This window comes from Carya illinoinensis, chromosome 10 (assembly GCF_018687715.1).
Source record: "Carya illinoinensis cultivar Pawnee chromosome 10, C.illinoinensisPawnee_v1, whole genome shotgun sequence".
Taxonomy (NCBI): Eukaryota; Viridiplantae; Streptophyta; class Magnoliopsida; order Fagales; family Juglandaceae; genus Carya; species Carya illinoinensis.
The window spans coordinates 34605797-34626869 of NC_056761.1; the positions used below are offsets into that span (position 1 = coordinate 34605797).

At 39.8% G+C, this 21073-nt stretch overlaps 2 protein-coding genes across 2 annotated transcripts; both read left to right on the forward strand.

Moving 5' to 3' along the window:
* Window positions 1-11467: 11467 nt before the first annotated feature.
* On the forward strand, window positions 11468-14679 carry LOC122278949. Its single transcript, XM_043089174.1, has 3 exons — window positions 11468-11713; window positions 13271-13588; window positions 14069-14679. The coding sequence occupies exons 2-3, from the start codon at window positions 13286-13288 to the stop codon at window positions 14438-14440; spliced, it is 675 nt and encodes a 224-aa protein (XP_042945108.1). The 5' UTR covers window positions 11468-11713; window positions 13271-13285; the 3' UTR covers window positions 14441-14679.
* Window positions 14680-15234: 555 nt separating this feature from the next.
* On the forward strand, window positions 15235-18384 carry LOC122278948 (pentatricopeptide repeat-containing protein At3g53700, chloroplastic). Its single transcript, XM_043089173.1, has one exon. It carries the CDS (start codon window positions 15422-15424, stop codon window positions 17771-17773), a length of 2352 nt encoding a protein of 783 aa, XP_042945107.1. The 5' UTR covers window positions 15235-15421; the 3' UTR covers window positions 17774-18384.
* The last annotated feature ends 2689 nt before the right edge of the window (window positions 18385-21073 follow it).

A 21073-nucleotide genomic window follows, 5' to 3' on the forward strand; every position in this document is an offset into this window, starting at 1 on the left:
CTCAACAGACGAAACCCTAGCCGTCTCTCGATCATCTCTCTCACTCTCTCAACCGACGAAACCCTCGATCGTCTCTCTCACTCTCTCAACAGATAGCCGTCTCGATCGTCTCCGTCTCCTCCCTCTCTCTCTCTCTCTCTCTCTCTCTCTCTCTCTCAACAGATAGCCGACTATGAGACCCACGATCTCATCTGCACACGGTTCTCCACGATCTCATCTGCACACGGTTCTTTGCTCAAATCCATGATCTCGTTGCACACGGTTCTTTGCTCAAACCCATATTGCCGACTATGAGACCCATGATCTCATCTGCACACGGGTCTTTGCTCAAACCCACGATCTCGTTGCTCAAACCCACGATCTCATCGTGGTCTCATCGGAGTAGAAGGTTGCGATTTTTTCTAGATAGATCAGCGGATTTGGTGAAAAAACTTGGGTTGGTTTTGGATTTGTTGTTCTTTTTCGGTTGTGTTTCAATGTGGGTGGGAGGGCCGGGTGGGGCGAGTGGTCATGGGGTCAATCTGTCCATCGGCTTCTGATTGAGGGCACCAACGCACGGCAGGGCCAATCGTCTGGGCGCCCAGATTTTTGTTCTTTTGTTTTTTATAAAAAAAAATAAAATATTGGATATACATTTAAAAAAAAAACAAAAAGACCCTAGTTCAATCCGAAACCCGAAATTCAATTTTTTCAAAATCTGGATTCATCCGGGTTCCAGCTCGTTTCTCCCCCGAGATAACCCGGTCTGGGTTCCAGCCCGGATTTGAAATCCGGGTTCCGGTTTGGGTCTATCTGGATTTCCGGGTTGGAACTCGGATGATCAAGCCTAAGTACTAGGGAGGAGGAGAACATGATTTAGCTTACGTAAAGAGATAGTAGGTGAGAGCTTCTCAAACTTTGGTTGCTCCATGTGGTGGTTAATGGCATTGTGAACGGACCGAAGTGGCTGGGCATGATGGGACTTGGCAGTGAGTGCAATGAAGTCGACGGCATGGCTTGGTGGTAGGCAGCATCTTGCGAGGTGGTTAAAGGTGCAATGGGTGCTCTGTTTGGGTGGTGTAAAAACAAAGGTGTTTTTTGTTGTTTGTAGGTGGTGGCTCACAATGGTTTCCGACGTGCTTGGCTCTCAGTGTAGTTGCGTGGTTGTTCGTACGCTGGTGGATCTCGTCTGGGTTGCTAAACAACTGCTGGTGGCAAGTGCTATGTGTGTTGCAATAGGCATTGCGTGGTGTACGTGTAACTTACGGTGGTTTAAACGTTCTCTAGTGTGGTGCAATCGTAGTGCATCATGGTGGAAGGGCTGAAAGTGGCTTTGGGTGACAGTGTTGGTGATTGTGGTTTGTGGTTTGGGCTGTTTCCATGGTGAAGATAAGGGTTATGGCTGCTTCCTGGACATGGATTGACTAGGTGCTGCGGTGTGGGTCTTCATGGGATGGGGTGGAGATGCAGTGGCTCAACTGTGGCAGTTTACGATGGCTACACGTGGGTTCAAGGCTGGGCTACTCTATGTGGTTCCATCAACGTGTTGGCTAGGCAATGTGGCGTGAAAGAAAAAGGGAAAAAAAAAAGGGCTTTTGGTGATGGTGATGGCAAGTTGGCAACATACGTGATGGGTTGATATTCCTGGCAGGGAGAAGTGGGAATGAGACGTGGGGGTTGAGGGTTTTGTGGCCAAGCAGTGCTTGATGGTAAATTATGGAGAATGTAAGGCAACCCTAGCTTGAGGAAGAAGATCAAGATGTATTGAGTCTAATGTGTACGTGTTGAGAAGGTTTGTGAAACCACCACACATAGAGAGGTGGAGATGCATTTCATTTTAGAAGATTACATACACATATGTCTATGCATGAGAAAGGAAACAAATTATAGAAGGACATAAATCATACAAGAATAATATAGCATGGGTAAACTATTATGAACAAGGAAAGAATTGCTAAGTATTAGGAGAGAATTCGGGAGTATCCTAAACACCCCGCAATCTAAGCGAGGGATTGAAGCACACGCGAAGCTTGGAACAAAAGAGAAGGAAGAGTGGTTAGGAGACACTCTTGGTGAAAATATCAGCAATCTATAAGGAAGAGGGAACATGCTGGGTGTGGATGGTGCCAATAACAAGAAGTTCACGAAGAAAACGATAATCCAAATCAATGTGTTTTGAGCACTTGTGAGAAACTAGATTAGAGCTGAGGAATATGGCACTCTTGCCGTCACAAAGTAGAAGTGGTGAAGCAGGGGAAGTGACTTGCAAGTCACGAAGAAGATGATGTAACCAAAGAACCTCAGTAGCAATGGCAGCAAGCGCACAATATTCGAACTCATAGCTGGACCGAGAGATAGTGGGCTGTTTTTTTGCACTCCACAAGACAAGATTGTTGCCAAGGTAGATGGAATATCCTAATGTGGAGCAATGAGTATCTAGACAACCGACTCAATCAGCATCAGAGTAAGTAGTAATACTGGTGGAGGCAGAGGTTGTGAAGGAGAGACCAAGGTGAAGAGTGCCCTTGACATAATGAAGAATCCGCTTGACTGCCTGAAAATGATCCTCAGTAGGAGCATGCAAGAACTGATTGACGGAGTGAGCAAGATCAAGCTTGGTGATAGTTAGGTATTGCAGTGCACCAACAAGAGAAGGATAAAGAGTGATATCAGAGAAAGGAGGACCATCAGAGGATAGGAGATGTCCAACAACCATGGGAGTGGTGATAGGTTTGTAGTCCAAAAGCTGAGCTCGAACAAGGATGTCACATGCATACTTGGTCTGGCTGAGAAAGAGGCTGTCGGAGGTAGTGGTGGCCTAAAAATCCAGAAAGTAGCTAAGAGAACCCAAGTCCTTTGTGGCAAACTAGGCATGAAGCTGACAGATGAAGGAACTAAGAAGAGAGTGATCACTGCCAGTGATAATAATATCATCCACATATAAGAGGAGGTAAATAAGATGCTGTTGACGACGAAGAACAAATAAAGAGGTGTCAACACGACTACAAGAAAACCCAAGCTTAAGTAGAAAGGAACTGAAGTAGTGGAACTAGGCACGCAGTGCTTGCTTTAAGCCATAAAGAGCTTTCTTGAGCCTGCAGACATGGCTAGGAAAGCGAGAGTTGACATAACCAGGGGGTTGCTCCATATAAACTTTTTCCTACAAAACACCATTAAGAAAAGTATTTTTGACTTCAAGTTGGCGGAGAGGCCAACCTTGAGCAATGGCAAGAGAGAGAACAACACGAACAGTGGACGCCTTGACCACGGGGCTGAAGGTATCAGTATAGTCAAGGCCTGGGAGCTGAGTATAACCCCATTTGCTACAAGACGAGCCTTGAGACGGTCAAGGGAGCTATCAGAGATATATTTTGTCCAGAAAACCCACTTAGAGCCCACAATATTTGTGTTAGACAGATGTGGCCCGAAATCCCAAGTATGATTATCATGAAGAGCTTTGATCTCATCATCCATAGCGGAAAGCCAAGCTGGATGTTTGGTAGCGAATTTGAAACCGCGAGGCTCTGAGGAGGAGAGCAGAGCATGAAGAAGACCCAAAGTATGTTGGCTAAGATAAGCAGGGCGACGTGGCTGGAAAATGCCTGCTTTGGCACGGGTGACCATCAGATGCGACGGAAGAGGTGCAGCGGGAGCTAGATATGATGGGCTCACAGACTGACCAGGCAAAAGAGTGGAGTCTTGCTTGGTGGGAGAGTCACGATCCAAAACAGATGGGTGCGGTTCTGACTCCAAAATAGGAGTAGACTCATCCGGCAAAACCTGCATGGACTCAACAGATGGATCACTATAGAGACGACAATTAATGGGCCCTGTCTGAGCAATAGGGTTGGATAGAGTGTGGGATGGCAGTGAGGCAGCGGACGATGATGAATTTGGGTCACGACGGGGCTCATTAGAAGCAGAGTAGTCTAGGGCAGTTATGGGCTGGACGAGAGAGTTAGGAATTAGGGAAAAATGAGTTTCATCAAATCGAGCATGGTGAGTAACATAAATTTTGGTGGTGGTTGGATCTAAACAACGGAAGCCTTTGTAGATGGGACTATACCCGAAAAAAATACAAGGTAGGTTATAGCGGGAAAATTTATTTGGAGCATAGTCACGTAAGCAAGGAAAAACCCGACAACCAAAAGGATGAAAGTTTATGTAATGAGGGGTCTTGCCATACAAAAGTTCAAAAGGAGAGGTACCACCAAGAAGTGGTGTAGGCAACCGGTTAATGATTTATGTCGCAATACTGAAAGCGTCAACCCAATAAGAATGGGAATATGTGAATAAAATAAGAAAGCCAGGCCCATTTCAATCACGTGACGATGTTTGCGTTTGGCATGACCATTTTGGGATGGTGTATAGAGGCATGGCATCTGGTGATGAATCCCAGTGGAGCGAAGATGAGACTGAAACCGTTAGACTACAAAATTCAAAACCACTGTCACTCTGAAAATTTTTAATTTTGCAAGAGAATTGATTTTCAAGAAAGGTTTGAAATTGAAGAAAAATGTCATAGAAATCAGACTTCAACTTCATGGGATAAAGCCAAGTAAAATGAGAATGGTCATCAACAAAAATTATGTAATATGAAAAACCCATTGTTGATTTAAAAGGAGCAGGACCCCAAATATCACAGTGAACAAGACCTAAAATTACATTAGATTGAGTGTCATTAGTGGAAAAGGGAAGTTTATGACTCTTTGCAAGTTGACATGTAGAACAAAGATAGGGATTAGGCACTAGAGACGTAAGATAAAGCTGTCTTTTTTTATTCAAGAAGGAAATAACAAAAGGGTTTACATGCCCAAGACGTGCATGCAATAAGTCATACAATGCCATAAGAGCAAATTTATTGAGGACAGGAAAAAAAAAAGCAGTGCTACTTTGTTCCAATACGTAGAGACCACCATCACGTTTTCCGATTGCTATCACCTTGCTCGTGGTTCAGTTCCAAATGACAAAAGAAGAATTAGTGAAAGTAACTTGCAAGGGAAAATCAATAGTTAATTTACTGATGGATAAAAGGTTTTTAGTGAGATGAGGGACAACTAAAACGTCAAGCAAAGGTAAACCAGAGAAGGAGTGAGAACTGTTGACGTGGGTGATGGGTAACGATGCCCCATTGCCCACAACAACACTATCCTTACCAACATATTGCTCAAAGGAGTCCAGGGAGGCCAAATCTGTTGTCATGTGAGCAAAGGCACCAGTGTCAAGGTACCAATAAGAGGAAGAACCATTGGACAGAGAACATGAGCTTTGGAAGGCCTCGGTGAGCTGTGTCGATGGGTCCAAGTGGTCATAACGGTTCCTGCACTTATTAGTTGTATGACCTTCAGTTTTTCAAATCTAGCATCTTGGATTGTAGGGACGCTTGTTGCTTCCAGAGCCATGGGATTGGCTATTTCCAGTGGTGCCCAAAGTTTCATGAAAACCACCATGAGAGCGACAGTTGCGAGACTGGTTTCCATGTCCAGAGGGCGAGCGGGTGGCTGTAAAGGCTACAAAAGATAAGGAGTTAGATGCTAAAGATGTTTGAAAAAGAGCATAACTTTCAGCCAATGAAAACAGATCATGGAAGGGGGGCAGCAAGGAGAGCACTAGCTGAGTGAAGGAGAAGCCAGCAAAGTCATGCCAAGACCACGTAAAAACCAGTGGGATTTGTCAACTTCATCCACATGACGTCCGATGGCCAGCAACTGATCATAGAGAGACTTGAAATCTTGGGAGAATTTAGCAACAGACTTGGACTCTTTCTTTATCAACTGCAACTCATCTTTGAGACAAAGCTCACGAGTCTTCGATCCATGACTAAAAGCACGCTCAAGAGCGAGCCAAACATCACGAGAGGTGGGGGAGACCAACAAGGCAGCCATGGCTTCTTCAGAGGGAGATGAGAGAAGGAGGCTCAGGATACACTGGTCTTTGGCTTTCCATTCCAGGTACTTTGGATTGACGGTTGAAGAACCATCAATGGTGGTAGCAGGCTTAGGCAACGAGCCATCAACAAAACCAAGATAGTCTTGGCAGTCAAGAAGAGGAATGAGCTGGCTTTTCCAAAGCAAATAATTTGTGACTGAGAGTTTAATGGTAACCATATGGACCATAGTATTGAAAGAAAGAGACTCGGTAGCCATGAGAAAGAGGAAAGAATAGACCAAAAAATGGGATGTTAATCCAAAAAAAATACCGTCTGATACCATGAGAAGGTTTGTGAAACCACCACATGTAGAGAGGTGTAGATGTATTTCATTTATAGAACATTACATACACGTATGTCTATGCATGAGAAAGGAAACAAATTACATAAGGAAATAAATCATACAAGAATAACACAGCATGGGTCAACTATTATAAACAAGGAAAGAATTGCTAAGTATCAGGAGAGGATTTGGGAGTATCCTCAACATGTGTTATAATATATAGTGTTGCCGCGAACCCTAGTGGGAAGAAGACGTGCATGGCGTGGAAACTGATCCGAAACTGATAGTTGGTTCTCACGGGCTTAAGTCTTGGGTGCACAAGGTTTGGGCTCTTTTCCTAAGGTTTGGGCTCTTTTCCTGAGTTTTGGGCCTTGATTCAACCTCTAAAAGAATCTAATTTGTCTCACAAATTTCTTGGCCCATGAAAAGATTTCACCTATTCCAAAAATATTTAATGGTTTTAATTTAATAAACAAGCCCAATAAAAATTCGATATTTGTCAAAATAAAATTTGGGCCTGTAGTCTTTTCTAAAAATTACTCATTAATCTCAAATGGGTTTTTCATACGTATATACGTCAAAATTTTTAGAAAGCGAGTTTAGTGTTGGGCTCAGGTGTTACAGTAGGAGTAGAGATGTGATTGACTTGCAGGGCTAATTCTGAGACCATTGCAAAATCAAGGTCTCTTAATGCTCAATATGTTATCTCTGTTACAACCATGTCTCAGAGACTATGAGCGAGAGTGAGTGAGATTGATCAACTTAACAATCAAATTTCTTAATTGTGTCAAATGCTTGCTAATAAAGACGGAAAGAATAAAAGGTTAAAACAAGAAAACAATGAATTGAAAAAGTTGACAAACTGGTATGGTTGTGACCTTTAACCATGAGTAGAGGAGCTAAAAAGAGAGACAACTCAAATCCTAGGCCAACAAAAGCACGAGGATAATGGCGGAGGTTCAATATTTAGGAGAAAAATAATTTTTTTTGGAAGATCCAAAAAAAATTGGGGACAAGTTGTATTTAATACCACTGGCCTTGTAAGAGAAATTTTGATGAAATGAGTCCAACATATCTTGTGGTGTTGACCAAATAAGATATGAAGAGATATGATGTTTTGTTTTGTCTTGTTGTTTATCTTTAAAAGGCAGACTTCAGCTTATCTAATTTGCATTCTTCTTAGTTTATATGTAATCAATCTATTTCTTTCTCTACATATTTTATATTTTCAAAATGCCTCAACAATCTTCTTCCAATAACCATTTTGATCAATATATGAGATATTTTACACCCCAATCACCAGTTTTCTTATCATCTACCATAGGTGTCATGGTGTAGTAGGAAAGAGTTCTAGCTAACAAGCTAGATGATGATGTCATTTATGAACTGGTCTCTCTTGGTACTAGGTATTTGCAATCCATTGTCGCATTTTCTTGGCAATTACAGTCTAGAACGAGTGGGTTGAAAAGTTTAACAAGAAGAGTTTTGTAATCTAATGGGTTGTTTAGCAGTTTAACATAAAGATAGGGAACTTAAAACGAGGAAATAAGAATTTGAAGTTCTTGATGGATTCTTCTTTTCGATTGCCTAATCCTTAAGATAAAAATAGCATTCGAATATGTGAAGACCAAGAGAGCTTAAAAAATTAGGCTTAGAACCTCAAGTTTTTGTAAGTGATTTTGAGATAATCAAAAAGTGGTTAACAAATATCCATAGCATGCATCATTCTTAATTATCTTCTAATTATGCATAATCTATCTTCTGACAAAGGTTTGTGTAAATATCCGCCAATTGGGTTGTGTGTGCTTGTGAAATCTAGTATAATGTCACTCTTTTGAACATGATTTAATATCAATACAATTAGTCTTAGAATGTTGTATCGGGATCTTTGAAAGGTATATAGCACTAGTATTAACACATTTAATTTGAATGTAACTATACATGAGTTTAAAAAATCTTCAAGTTAATGCTTCGTGTAAATAACTTGAGGACAACAACTACCTACAACAACATATTCTACCTCAGCAGTAGATAATTCAATATATTTTTCGTTTTACTAAAATCGTGAAATAAGTGCATGACCTAAAAATTAATATATTCCACTATAACTTCTTTGATCAACTTTACAGCCAATATAATTTGTATTTGAATAACCAATTAGATCAAAATATATGTGCTTAGAATACCATAACCCTAAATCATTTATACAAACAAGATATATGAGAATATGTTTAACAACAGTAAAATGAGATTCTCTTAGAGATAATTGAAATTGTGCACATCAACATACACTAAATATAATATCCGGTCTATTTGCCTATGAGTTCAAAGAGATCTTTTGACTACCTTGAGTCCATTAGGTGGAGATGATAAGCTGTTGTTGAAGGGTACTAGGAATGGTTCTTTTTTGAAGTGCATACCATCTTCAAAAGAATATTCAACATCAAGATAGGGGGAGTTCTTCTACTAACAGAGGTAGTCTATATTGGCAAACTATTTGGGAACTAAATGTTCCAAATACACTCAAACAGTTCGTGTGGAAGGCTCTTAGGGATATCCTACCTAGTCAAAGTATTTTATCTAGAAGGCACAAGTAAAAAAACTTCATCTGTCCAATCTGCAACTCAGCCGAAGAAACTATTATTCATAGTTTATGGGAATGTCCATCTTTTTTAGATGTTTGGAGTGTTAGTTCTAGAGGCTTACAGAAGTTTTCGAATGTTGGAGGTAGTTTTTCTGCAGTTTTTTTCATTGATGTTAAAGGAAACTCAAGAAGTTAGATTTGGAACTCATGTAATGTGTTGCAAGGTTTATTTGGCTCTGCAGTAATAAACTAGTTCATGAAGGCAAATTCCAACAACCTAATGCATTAACATGCAGGAATTCGTTATTTTCAAGGCGCTGAGAAGCACAGTTTTAGCCATAGCCCAGTTATCCCATCTACTTGGCAATCTCCAAAGGAGTATTCAATCAAAACTAATTGGGATTTAGTTTTAGATATGTCAAAACAAATTATGGATATTGGAATTATTGTAAGGGGTCCTAATGGTCAAGTTCTTGCATCAAGTATGCCACCGAGATTTTTCTGTCCTTTACCTACAATAGCAGAAGCTTGGGGGCATATACAGCGTATGCTCTACTTTGGAACTGGCCTTCCATGAATGGAATTGGAAGGTGATGCTAAGCAGATCATAGATGCTATTAAGAATGTTGGAGAATTGAGTCCTTGGGGCTAGTTTGTGGAAGACACTACACTGTTGTCATCTATGCTAACTTGGAAATCGTCATGTAAAACGTGTGGGCAATCAAGTTGCTCGTTGTCTTGCTAAGCAAGCTCTGAAACCTGTTGATACTACCCTCGTTGAGGAAGTTACTGATTTACTCAGCCACTTGTGGCTACTGATTATAATTCTATTTGTTGAATGGAAGATTTCAATTTTTTTTTTTTTTTTTTGACAAAAAACTAAAAAAGCAAGTAAAAAGACCTGTGATTTCTTAACCTGTAGTTTTCGCTCATGTGGCAAGATGTCTAACACGTTGGCAAGTTAAAGCACAACATCAAAAGACTATAGAATTCTTATAGTCGTTGTAGATTCCAAGATGGATTACCAAGTCTTGACACTTTCTACCAATGAAATTAGACAGCATAATGGAGAAGTTGGTAAGAATGTGTGTTGGAGAAATTTCCAGAACGCATTAAGTTTTTAGGTTCCCATCATTTCGCATAAAGACCTTTAGGATTGTTTAGAAGAATCTATAGAAAGCTTAAGGAACAAGTTCACCATAGTTTTTCATCCAAATAGTCTAAAGAATCTATAAAAGTACAATTTCAAAAACTCTCAAGCAAAATATTAAAATCGCATCAGAGCATTCACAATAGATTATTTATCTTCTTATTTAAAATATATCGTCAAAACTTATTTTTTCTATTTTACATATTAACTTTTACAATATAACATACATTAATTTATTTATTTTTTCTTTATATCATTTAAATATCATATTCTTTAATATTTTGTGGAGAAAAAAGTATAAAAAAAGAGAAAAAATAGATAAATAATGTTTATATTTGTATACAGTTCACGCTATATCTAGCGGTAACACTAAAATTGAAACTAGATATAAAATGCATAATTGGTTAGATAAATTAGATACACTTTTGGGCTATTTTCTTTCAAATTATACAAAAAATAGGTTTTACAAAACCCATTGGAAATACTTTTATGTTCAAAGGGTATCAAATAGCAAAGCTAGATTTTGGTATATATAATTAAAAGAGTAATTCTAGTACGATCGTATATGTGTAAATAATTTACTCAAAAAATCTTAAAAATCTCTAAAAAGAACAAAGATTCACTGACAACTTTTTTTGGTTAAAGAAAGTGTGAGAATATGGACATATTAAAAAGAGGAGGAATTTGCAAGAGCTGTAAAGACAAAAACAAGATGGGTCGTTTTGGATAAGGTTCGAATTAAAATGGACCGGCCGGCTAGAATGTTACCCGGGAGTGGGAGCTTTCAGTCTATGCTCCTCCCCACTAAAACCAAATCCTGGACCTTCACTGGAGCTCCGTTTCTTGATTAATCTATCTATCAATCTCTGTTACGATGACCTTTGGGTCGAGCCTGAATAATAGTGAAAAGTAAGTAAAAATAATAATAAATAATAAATAAATAAATAATAATTAATAATAAAATAATAAATAATAATAAAATATATTAAAAAGTGTTAAAAATATCTCAACACAATTAATTTTCGGTCATCATCTGACAAATAGGGGATCCCTGCGATGAAGACGTGTACAGAGTTGACCCAAATGTTTCTTGAATTTACAAATCCACCCCTCCTACACCGTGCTATTTATCTTCCGTTTCTCTGATCTGATCCAAATCTGCAAATCCATTCTCCGAAAACGCGGAATGAAACAATCCTCACGTGTGCCATGGATCGCCTGCTAACTCGCTGACTCAGACCACCGGCCTTTTCACGTTCTTAATTTCTCCGTATCCCAGCAACTAAATCGATCTTCTTGTCTCTGATTCATCGCCATCGTGGCTAAGAGATTTGAGGGTTTTTGTTTTGGGTTTCGGAGAGCATAGCAAATATGCCTTCCGTGCCCCTTCTACTCTTGATGGGTCCTTTCGTTCCTTCCTTGACTTCCTTCCACGGTGGATCGTCTTCTCATCGTCTGAAACGTCTCGAAAAGAGTGATCGGCGTGGTAATCTTAGTTAACATTAGGTTCTTCCCCCCTTCCCCCCCCCCCCCCCCCCCCCCCCCCCCCCCCCCCCCCCGCGGCTTAAAGTTCCTCTTCTTTAGTGATATTTCCTGGGGTTTTCTCGTCTCTTTGTGGCCTGCACGAGATTGCAATCTACTTTTTCGGTGAATCGCAGATCGAGAGAGGATTTGAGAGTTTGCTTCCCCTGGTTTTGGGGGGATAACGATTGCGGAAGTTTGTAGCTTTTTGGTAAAATTCTAAATACGCGTTCCAAGTTTGCCGTAGCTCTGATATAATCATATAAGGTACTTCTATTTGTTAACTTCAGTTCATTTTCGATGCATATTTAGTTTCTTGTCCGCAGATGCTTTTACCTGATATGTGTTAAGACCAGGATTTTGACCGCCGTGAGCATTGATGAGAACCTTTAAACTCCTTACATTAAGGAATCTTTATAATAATAATCCGATTCTCTTGTTCTGTATTGTTTTATTTTATGACTTCGAAAATTATTAATGTTATGTTCTGATAATGCTATTACCTATATCAAAAGGGATGTTCTGAGAATGTTATTAAATGCGTGCATTGGAAAGTCTCTATTTTTACTTTTACGAATTCTGTGTTTTTTTTATATCAAATGTAAAACCGCAGATTGGGAGTGATGTAAATGTTTCTTAAGCGTGATTGTCGTGTACCGTCAACATTACTTGTAGATCATCCGATCTTGAACACCGATCAATTTTTCTGATGGAATATTACTAATTTTCTCATCACTATTACTTTTTTCCTGGGGCGTAGATATGAATTTTACATTTTATGTGCCACAATGGGATTGTTCGGGGTAACTTATTGGGTACGATGCACCTCCACTCCTTTAGTTTGTATTGTTTCCAATGTGATGTGATATCTTGGTTTTTCAATTTTTCTAACTAAAACCTTAAATACTGGCCTTCAGTCAATTCAGATACCAAGCTGCATCTCTTGGAGAGCGGTTAAAGCTCTCTCGTTGTCCAGGAGGGCAGTCGACCATTATACTTCCGTCAAAACCCAGAAAACGCCTTCCCACTCATTCACTTGCCATTTGCTTGCAAAACACATGGTTTCCTTGCTCGCTGTTGGTGATATGGGTTGCCAACAACTATAGGTCAAGGTTCACGTACACGTTTGGTTGGAGCTATTTCTTAAGAAGCTTTAGCCAGAGCTCTGCCCAACTTGGTCACTCTGCTTGGTTCTTTTTCTTTATTCTTTCCTGATTTTCTCTGAATTTTAATATGTTTTATGTTAGGATTGGGCTAATTGGTACTGTGTGGTTTCTTTTTGATGTCTTGTTGTGGGTGGCTGTTGGTGTGTTGCTGTTGTTGACATTGGTGGTCAAGATTTGGCAGATCGCGGCGTGGAGGGGTGGTGGTGATTAAAATAATTAATAGCGAGGATGGAGTGACTTGCCTATAAATTCTTTCACACGACAAATCCTATTAGTGAATTTAATGGAAGGACAGAGAGTGTTCGAATGTCACATTGTGTGTGATTATAGAAATTGTAAACAGATCGAGATTGTCATTAAAAACAATTCATGCCGCTGGGAATTAATGCATTTTATCCTAATTTATTTTAATATTTTCTGTTGGTTGAATTAATTTATTTTATATGATGAGTTTTTTGTTCTCTTCCATACGCATGCAGAACTTTAGTACTTCTCCCCCCCTTTTTATTTAAGAACACACTTTAGAACATACTTTTGTACGTGCTGTTACTAGAAATTGTTTTGAGATTCAAGATTTCTACTTTCGTCCCTTTACAGGAATGGGGTATATCTCTATGTTTTGTTTCTAATGTGCATGTTCTGCCTTTTATGCTTGTAGAACCTCATTTTGTCGATGGACGCTCAGTTTTGCGATTTAAATGTCCTTGGAGATGCTCTTGATAAGTCATTAAATATCCAAGGTGCTCAGGAGACAGAATCTGCATCTGATGGGCATGAGGGAGAGGAAGACTTCTGTGAAAAGGCTCAAACATGCCAAGCTACTTCCTCTAAGCACTTAATCAAGTGTGAAACCTTTCCATCATCAAATATGATGTTGCTTGCTAGTTCTTCAGATGAGGAAACTGAAAGAGCGTTACAGGGCCTTTTTTCTGAGGAAACCAAGGATCAAGCATACTCACGATCTATATCTTTGCCTGTAAGTTATCATTGTTGGTATAGCTCTGTGTTTTCGATCGTCCAGCTCTAAGTTTCTCACCTTTGCCATACTAGTAGGATACCCTGTTGTTATCAGTTAGAAGTATGAAATATGACTGCACATTTGCTGTTGTGGGTGTCACTTTTGATGACCCTTGCCCTGAGCCGTCTTTTGTGTTGTGAGCATGTGTATATGTACATGTGTACATGCAAGCACCTCGTGTTTTTCTTTTCTTTTTTCTTTTTTCTTTTTGCTCTCAATTTTCTATCCCAATAATCTTTGCTGTCTTGTTATTTTGGCTGCATTTTGTTTTAGCGATAGATTGCAAATGTGTGAGACGTGGCAGAATCATGTGCGTTTAAAAAAAAATTGCTTATTGGGTACGTATTTTGATACGCTTTCAGCTTCCCCAGGTTTCATTGTAAACTGATTTTTCCCCTTTCTTTTGGCACTTTATCCTTGGATCTTTCAATATCATAGACTCCTTTGAAGCTTGTATCTGCTCTGAAAGGTAGCCGTGGGAAAGAAGGGGTTCTGCGGGAGAAACTGACAGTGAAATGGGCTCCTGATGTGTATGACCCAACGCCCACATCAGTCTCGCACTCCGTCAAAAGCAAGAGCTTGCAGAAGTCTAAGAACAAGAAAAATGAAAAGAGAAATGGGAAAAAGGGGCAGAAGGGTAACTGTTCACAAGGAGGCGGTCGCAAAGACAAGAAACAAACTCGCAAAGCCTCCAAAGTTCATGATAAATTTGGGAATTTTGAAGTTGGCAACTCCAACTCCTATTGTGGAAGTAGCTTCCGTCAGAAATCACGAGCTGAGGTGCACTATTCAGTTGGAGAAGCTTCGTGAGTCACATTCTTGTTGGATATATATCCCATCTTTTGTGACAGTGTGTGGATAAATAAGTATTCGCCTTGTTGGTTTAGTTAGTTTTGATGGACTAAAATCTAAGTGGATGCCACATGCAAATTTTTGTTGACGGTATGTTGATAAGCCTCAATGACTTGGTTTGAGATATTGTGTGTGATGATGCTGCTTTGTAAATAGCCAGTTTGATTTCTAAGTTTGTATTGTCAGTAGAATTGTAATCCTTGTCTTGTTTGTGATGAGGGATTTCTGCCTAGCGTTAGGTATTATGACATATTCCTTTTAATTCCGTAAAAATTGGTACAATTCTACTTTCAGTGCTCACCGGTGTTTTGCTGGCTTTCTGTGGGCTGAAGGGTTGTCCTGCTGCTTGGAAGTGGGAATGGTGCAGTTTCCAGCTTTACCATGAATATCTACCAAAACTCTCTTTCCTTTGAGTTAATTCCTTATGCCATATCAAGGTTTATTTATTTGGAAAATTCAATCTCAATCCACCCCATTTTCCAAAAAAAAAAAAAGAACCAAAAACGAAGAAAGTACTTCGGGTTCTAAGGAAAACGATTTGGGAACCCTAGACCATAAAATATAATTGCTAGAGCAAACTAAAAAAAATGGAGTTGGGAGAAGAAGTGAACTGTCGCAGAGAGAGAAGAGACTGAAGGGAGAAAATTCTAGACTCTGTTATTTCACATTAATAAATCAATCTATTCATTATTACCACATAAATAATTCAAATAATACTGATAATATTAGGGATTTTTACCAGTATTATTACTCGTACACAAAAACGACGAGGTGTTTGATACCCGAAGGTTACCGAATGCTATGGCCGTTTCCGTCATACAATTACAAACTGAGTATTTTTCGGATTTTACATTAAAAAATAAAAAATAAAATCCTATCTACTGGAAGTCCCCAGCTTCGTCTTGGCACTTAAAATTGAAACTCTCCTGGCGCCGTTACATGTTTTGTCAAATTGCCCAAATGGCTTTGTCTTCCTATCCATGGTCTCTCCCTATCCCGCATACCATAAACAACCACCACCACCACCACCACCAACACCCATCATCCCTCTTTTTATCTCGCAAACCCACCTCCTGTTTCTTCATATCCTTCGCCTCCGCACAACACCACGAGCAACTCACGGTCCCCTCTCCACTCCCTAATTCAACTCCAACCCTTCAGCTCCTTCCAGACTTCACCCCAAAGCAACTCCTCGACACCCTCCGTCGCCAGAGCGACGAGTCTTCAGCACTTCGCATATTCGAATGGGCCTCAAAGCAGCCCAATTTCACACCCGACTCGTCGGTATACGAAGAAATTCTTCGTAAACTTGGAAAGGCGGGGTCTTTCGAATCCATGACAAGTATCTTGGAAGAAATGAAGCTCGCGGGCTGTAAGATTAGCGCAGGTACTTTCTTGATTTTTATTGAAAGTTACGCCGAGTTTGAATTATATGATCAAGTTCTTGGCGTTGTGGAAATGATGGAAGATGATTTTGGGTTAAAACCCGACACGCGTTTTTGTAATTTCGTGTTGAATGTTCTTGTTGATGGTAACAAGCTTAAACTGGTTGAAAACATGCATTCAAGTGTGGTTCGTAGAGGAATTAAGCCGGACGTTTCTACATTTAATATATTGATAAAGGGGCTTTGTAAAGCCCATCAGATTAGGCCGGCCATTTTGATGATGGAAGAGATGCCAAGCTATGGTTTATCACCCGATGAGAGGACGTTCACTACGATAATGCAGGGGTACATTGAGGAAGGTAATATGAGTGGTGCATTGAGACTTAGACAACAGATGGTGGAATCTGGGTGCCCATGTACCGGTGTGACAGTTAATGTTTTAATTAATGGGTTTTGTAAAGAGGGTAGGATTGGGGAAGCGTTGAGTTTTATTCAGGAGGTGTCCAGTCAGGGCTTCCGTCCGGATCAGTTTACATACAATACATTGGTTAATGGTTTGTGCAGGGCAGGGCACGCCAAACATGCTTTAGAGGTTATGGATGTAATGCTTCAAGAGGGGTTTGATCCAGATATATTTACATATAACTCTTTGATTTCTGGGTTGTGTAAATTGGGTGAAGCTGAAGAGGCTGTGGAAATTCTCAATCAGATGGTTTCGAGGGATTGTTCCCCTAACACTGTCACCTACAACACTCTAATTAGCACATTATGTAAGGAGAACCGAGTGAAAGAGGCGACTGAACTTGCTCGTGTTCTTATGAGCAAGGGAATGTTACCTGATGTTTGTACTTTTAACTCTCTGATACAAGGTCTTTGCTTGACCAGTAATCATAGAACTGCAATGGAAGTGTTTGAGGAGATGAAGAATAAAGGGTGCCAACCTGATGAATACACTTACAATATGTTGATTGGCATCCTTTGTTCTCTAGGGAAACTTGAGAAAGCTTTGAGCCTGCTTAAAGAAATGGAGTCAAGTGGCTGTGCACGGAATGTAGTTATATACAACACTTTGATCAATGGGTTCTGCAAAAACGAGAGAATTGAGGATGCAGAGGAGATGTTTGATCAGATGGAACTCCTAGGGGTTTCAAGAAATTCACTGACCTACAACAGCCTTATTGATGGCCTTTGTAAGAGCAGGAGGGTGGAAGAGGCTGCTCAGCTTATGGACCAGATGATAATGGAAGGACTGAAGCCTGACAAGTTCACTTACAATTCCCTGCTCACGTACTTCTGCAGGGCCGGCGATATTAAAAAGGCGGCAGATATAGTTCAAAGTATGACCTCAAGTGGCTGTGAACCAGACATTGTAACCTATGGGACTCTTATTGGGGGCCTGTGTAGGGCAGGTCGAATTGAGGTTGCAAATAGGCTTATCAGAACTGTTCAGATGAAAGGAATGGTCCTGACTCCTCCGGCTTATAATCCTGTGCTTCAAGGACTATTCAAACGAAAGAGAACAAAAGAGGGCATGATGCTTTTTAGAGAAATGGTGGAGAAGGGGGACCCTCCAGATGCTATAACATATAAAATTGTATGTCGTGGGCTTTGCAATGGTGGAGGACCAATTGGAGAAGCTGTTGATTTTATGGTTGAGATGATGGAGAAAGGATTTATCCCTGAATTCTCATCATTCATGTATCTGGCTGAAGGACTTTGTGCTTTATCCATGGAGGACACACTATTTAAGCTTGTTGATATGGTCATGGAGAAAGCCAGCTTCTCAGACGGTGAAGTTTCTATGATAAGGGGGTTTCTCAAAATCCGTAAATTCCAAGATGCATTAGCAACTCTTGGAGATATCCTAGATAGCCAATATCCCAAAAAAGCATACAGGCGAAGATGAAATTAAAATGCTATTGCCGTAATTGGTAGGAAGATAAAGATAAAGGCAGCTCTTCCTGGTTGCTAATCTGAAGCTTTTGGATTACCCTTCAGTCTAGCAGGTCATCTCTGTAAGGGTAATGCAAACTATGAAGGGACTTCAGTGGATTACCTTCAGTCCAATAGGTCATCTCTGTAAGGGTAATGCAAACTATGAAGGGATTTTAGAAGATGATGTTTGACTTATACTGGATTGAGTCAATACCAAGTAGTAATATTGTCTTTTGGTTTGCCTTCTGGAGGAGATTCCCTCTCTTACGACTTCATAGTTCATTGTCAATATTTGCGGAAGAAGAAGATTTGGTATTTTTGTTGTGTTAAGTTGGCCTGTGTCTCATTTCTTTGCAGATACCATTGTTCCTGGCTCTGGTTTTCTATTAATGACGTATAAAGCCTTCAGGCTATGCAATTAACTTGTATTAGGTTACAACCAAATTGCCCATCTGCATAGTTGAGCTTCCTGTTATCCCCATAAAGTGTTATATTTGTATTACGTGGAGAACAAAACAGGATGAGTCCAGCAATCCTGATAGCTTCTGCTTCTTAAGCATGCGTTTTACATGTTGAAGGCCAGTCCATTCTCTTTCAATGCATAACTCATTATTTACCAATTGTATGTTTGGTTTACAGTATCACAAAATAGATACTTTGTTCGCCAAATTCGGCCGGGTTCATAAATAGAAACACAAACACATATTTATACACATTATTGTAGGAACGCTTGCCACGTGCGTGCATGTGTGTGAGAGCTTTGCCCGCCCTTAGAAGTCCTTTTAGCTTATTACAAAAAATGGCTGAATCTTTGAAACTGAACTTTTATTTGATTGGAGTCGAGCACCAAATAAAAAAATATCATTCTCCTAGGTGTTCATTTATACAGTAATGCATCTCTATCCTTGTGTAGCAGCAACAGAAAATTCCAAGTTAGCAATGGGAAGGAAGTTGAATTACTTAAACCGAATTTATTCAACTCTCGTTGCTTTAAATCATGGATATGTATTAAAAGTATTTTATGCTTGATAGTCATGGCTGTTCATCCCTGTGTGAGGGAGGCTGACCAAATACTGGGTTACACTCACAGGGAAGGAGAAGACGTAGGCTCACCTTGAAGGTGAGCAACCTCTAAAGAAGAGAGAGAAAAAGAAGAGATTTTAGGCATTCAATATTCATAATTCATTTTCATCATTGTCGTAAACCATATAGGCAGAAAGTGGTAACAAACTATAGCAAATTTACAAAAGAAAAATTCTATTTGCAGTGCCCACTTGAGGACTATATGTGCAGGTCCTTTATTAAAAAAGAAAAAACATCATTTTAAGAGGATATTTTAGTAATTTTAAAAATTTTTAAAGATGAAATAGCATATGCCTATATTGCAGTCTCCAAAACGGGGACTATATGTAGCATTGCTCCAGTATGTTTAGCCCAAACGACAGAAGCCCTGTTTCTAACTACAATCCACATTCAGAGCTTTTTGCCAAATTCATTAGAGTCCACTTCAGCTTCCAAATGCTTCGTGACATTGCCCCTTCATCCAAAACACCTTACCCACAAGGTGTGGGCGAGAATCTCTTAGGTGTTGGTAGGGCTCCCAGGTAGCGTCTTCTGTCGTTTATCTCTACCATCAAACCAAGATCTCAATCAAAGGGTGTCAATGGACTTGTTGAAGGCGTCGATTGAGAACCTCCTCTGGCTCTAGCTTGAAGAGTCCCTTGGAGTCCACTGGAGATAGTTGTGGCATGAGAGTAATTGATTGACCCAATTTCTTTTTTAGTAAGGAGACATGGAACACTAGGTGGATAAGGGAGGTCTCAGGAAGATTCAGGTGGCATGCCACTATACTAATTCGTTCCTCCACCCAGTGCTGTACTAATGAGTTCTGCCTTAATGGTTGGAGCCTCAAGTACACAAAGTCCCCTACCGTGAATTTCCTCTCTTTCCTTTTCTGATCCAAGCATTTCTTCATTCTGTTTTGTGCCTTGTGAAGGTTTTGCTTCAAAAGTTGTTTAATATGCTCGCAGGAATGAAGAAAGGCGTCTATTGCTTCAACCAGCGAGGACCCTAGTGAGTAATTCAATGACCTAGGAAGGGGGCAGCCGTATAAGGCTTTGAAAGGGGTTAACCAAGTAGGGGAATGGGTGGTGTTGTTGTACCACCACTCTGCACGAGGGATCCATAAGGTCTAGTCATTTGGCCTCTCACCCACAAAATAACATAAGTCTCAAGGGTTTTATTTACTGCTTTAGATTGGCCATCAGTTTGAGGGTGATATGCAATACTGAAGGCCAATTCAACCCATTGTTGTTTGAACAATTCAGTCTAGAACCTACTAGTAACGGTTTTGTCTCGGTTTGATACTATAGAATTAGGCATGCCATGGTGTTTGAATATATTTTCGAGGGATGAATGTGCTAATGAGGAGCTTGTATAGGGATGAGATAGTGGGGTGAAATGATTGTACTTGGTGAGGCGGTCAACCACAACCCAAAGACAATTGAATGAGTAGGAGTTGGGAAGTACATCTATGAAGCCCACAGTAATATGGGTCCAAGGTTTTGAAGGAATATATAGGGGTTGTAGGAGGCATCTGGTAGAGAATTTTCAGATTTAACCATTTGGCAAAAATCACGTCCCTTCACAAAATTACGTACTTCAGTGTTAAGCCCTGGTCAATAGAAGTCTCTACTGACCCTACTAAGGGTGATCATCGGTCGGTTTGGACCAAAAAAACTAACCGGACTGGCAGGATTGGATTTGGTTCGGTCTCAATCCTAAAAAATGTGGATTGAAACCATTTAGTCATGTTCCGGGGTCTATAAATTTTGGACTGGACCGGATCGGACCAGACCGAACTCCTATATATATTTAAAAAATATTTTTAATAATTTAATATATTATTTTATATAGTAATTAATAAGTTAATGATGTAATTTTCATATAATTTATTATCATTGACTATAAAATATTTTTTTAATGAGTTAGTTATTTACATTAATAATTCACTTAAATTTAATTTAGTAATTTAAATAAATTTTTTTATTAATTTATTTCGAGAAAAAAAAAAGAAAAAAAAATTGGATCGGATTGACTAGAATGATGGCTACCAGTCTAGTCCAGTCCCTATGAATGTCTAGTCTAGGGAAAATGATGGACTGGTCTATCACCGGACCGGACCACCAACACCTTTAGATGGTTTTATTAGAACCCGAGTGACCCCCAATAGGACTGTTGTGCAACAGATGGAGACGTTTTAAGTCTGAAG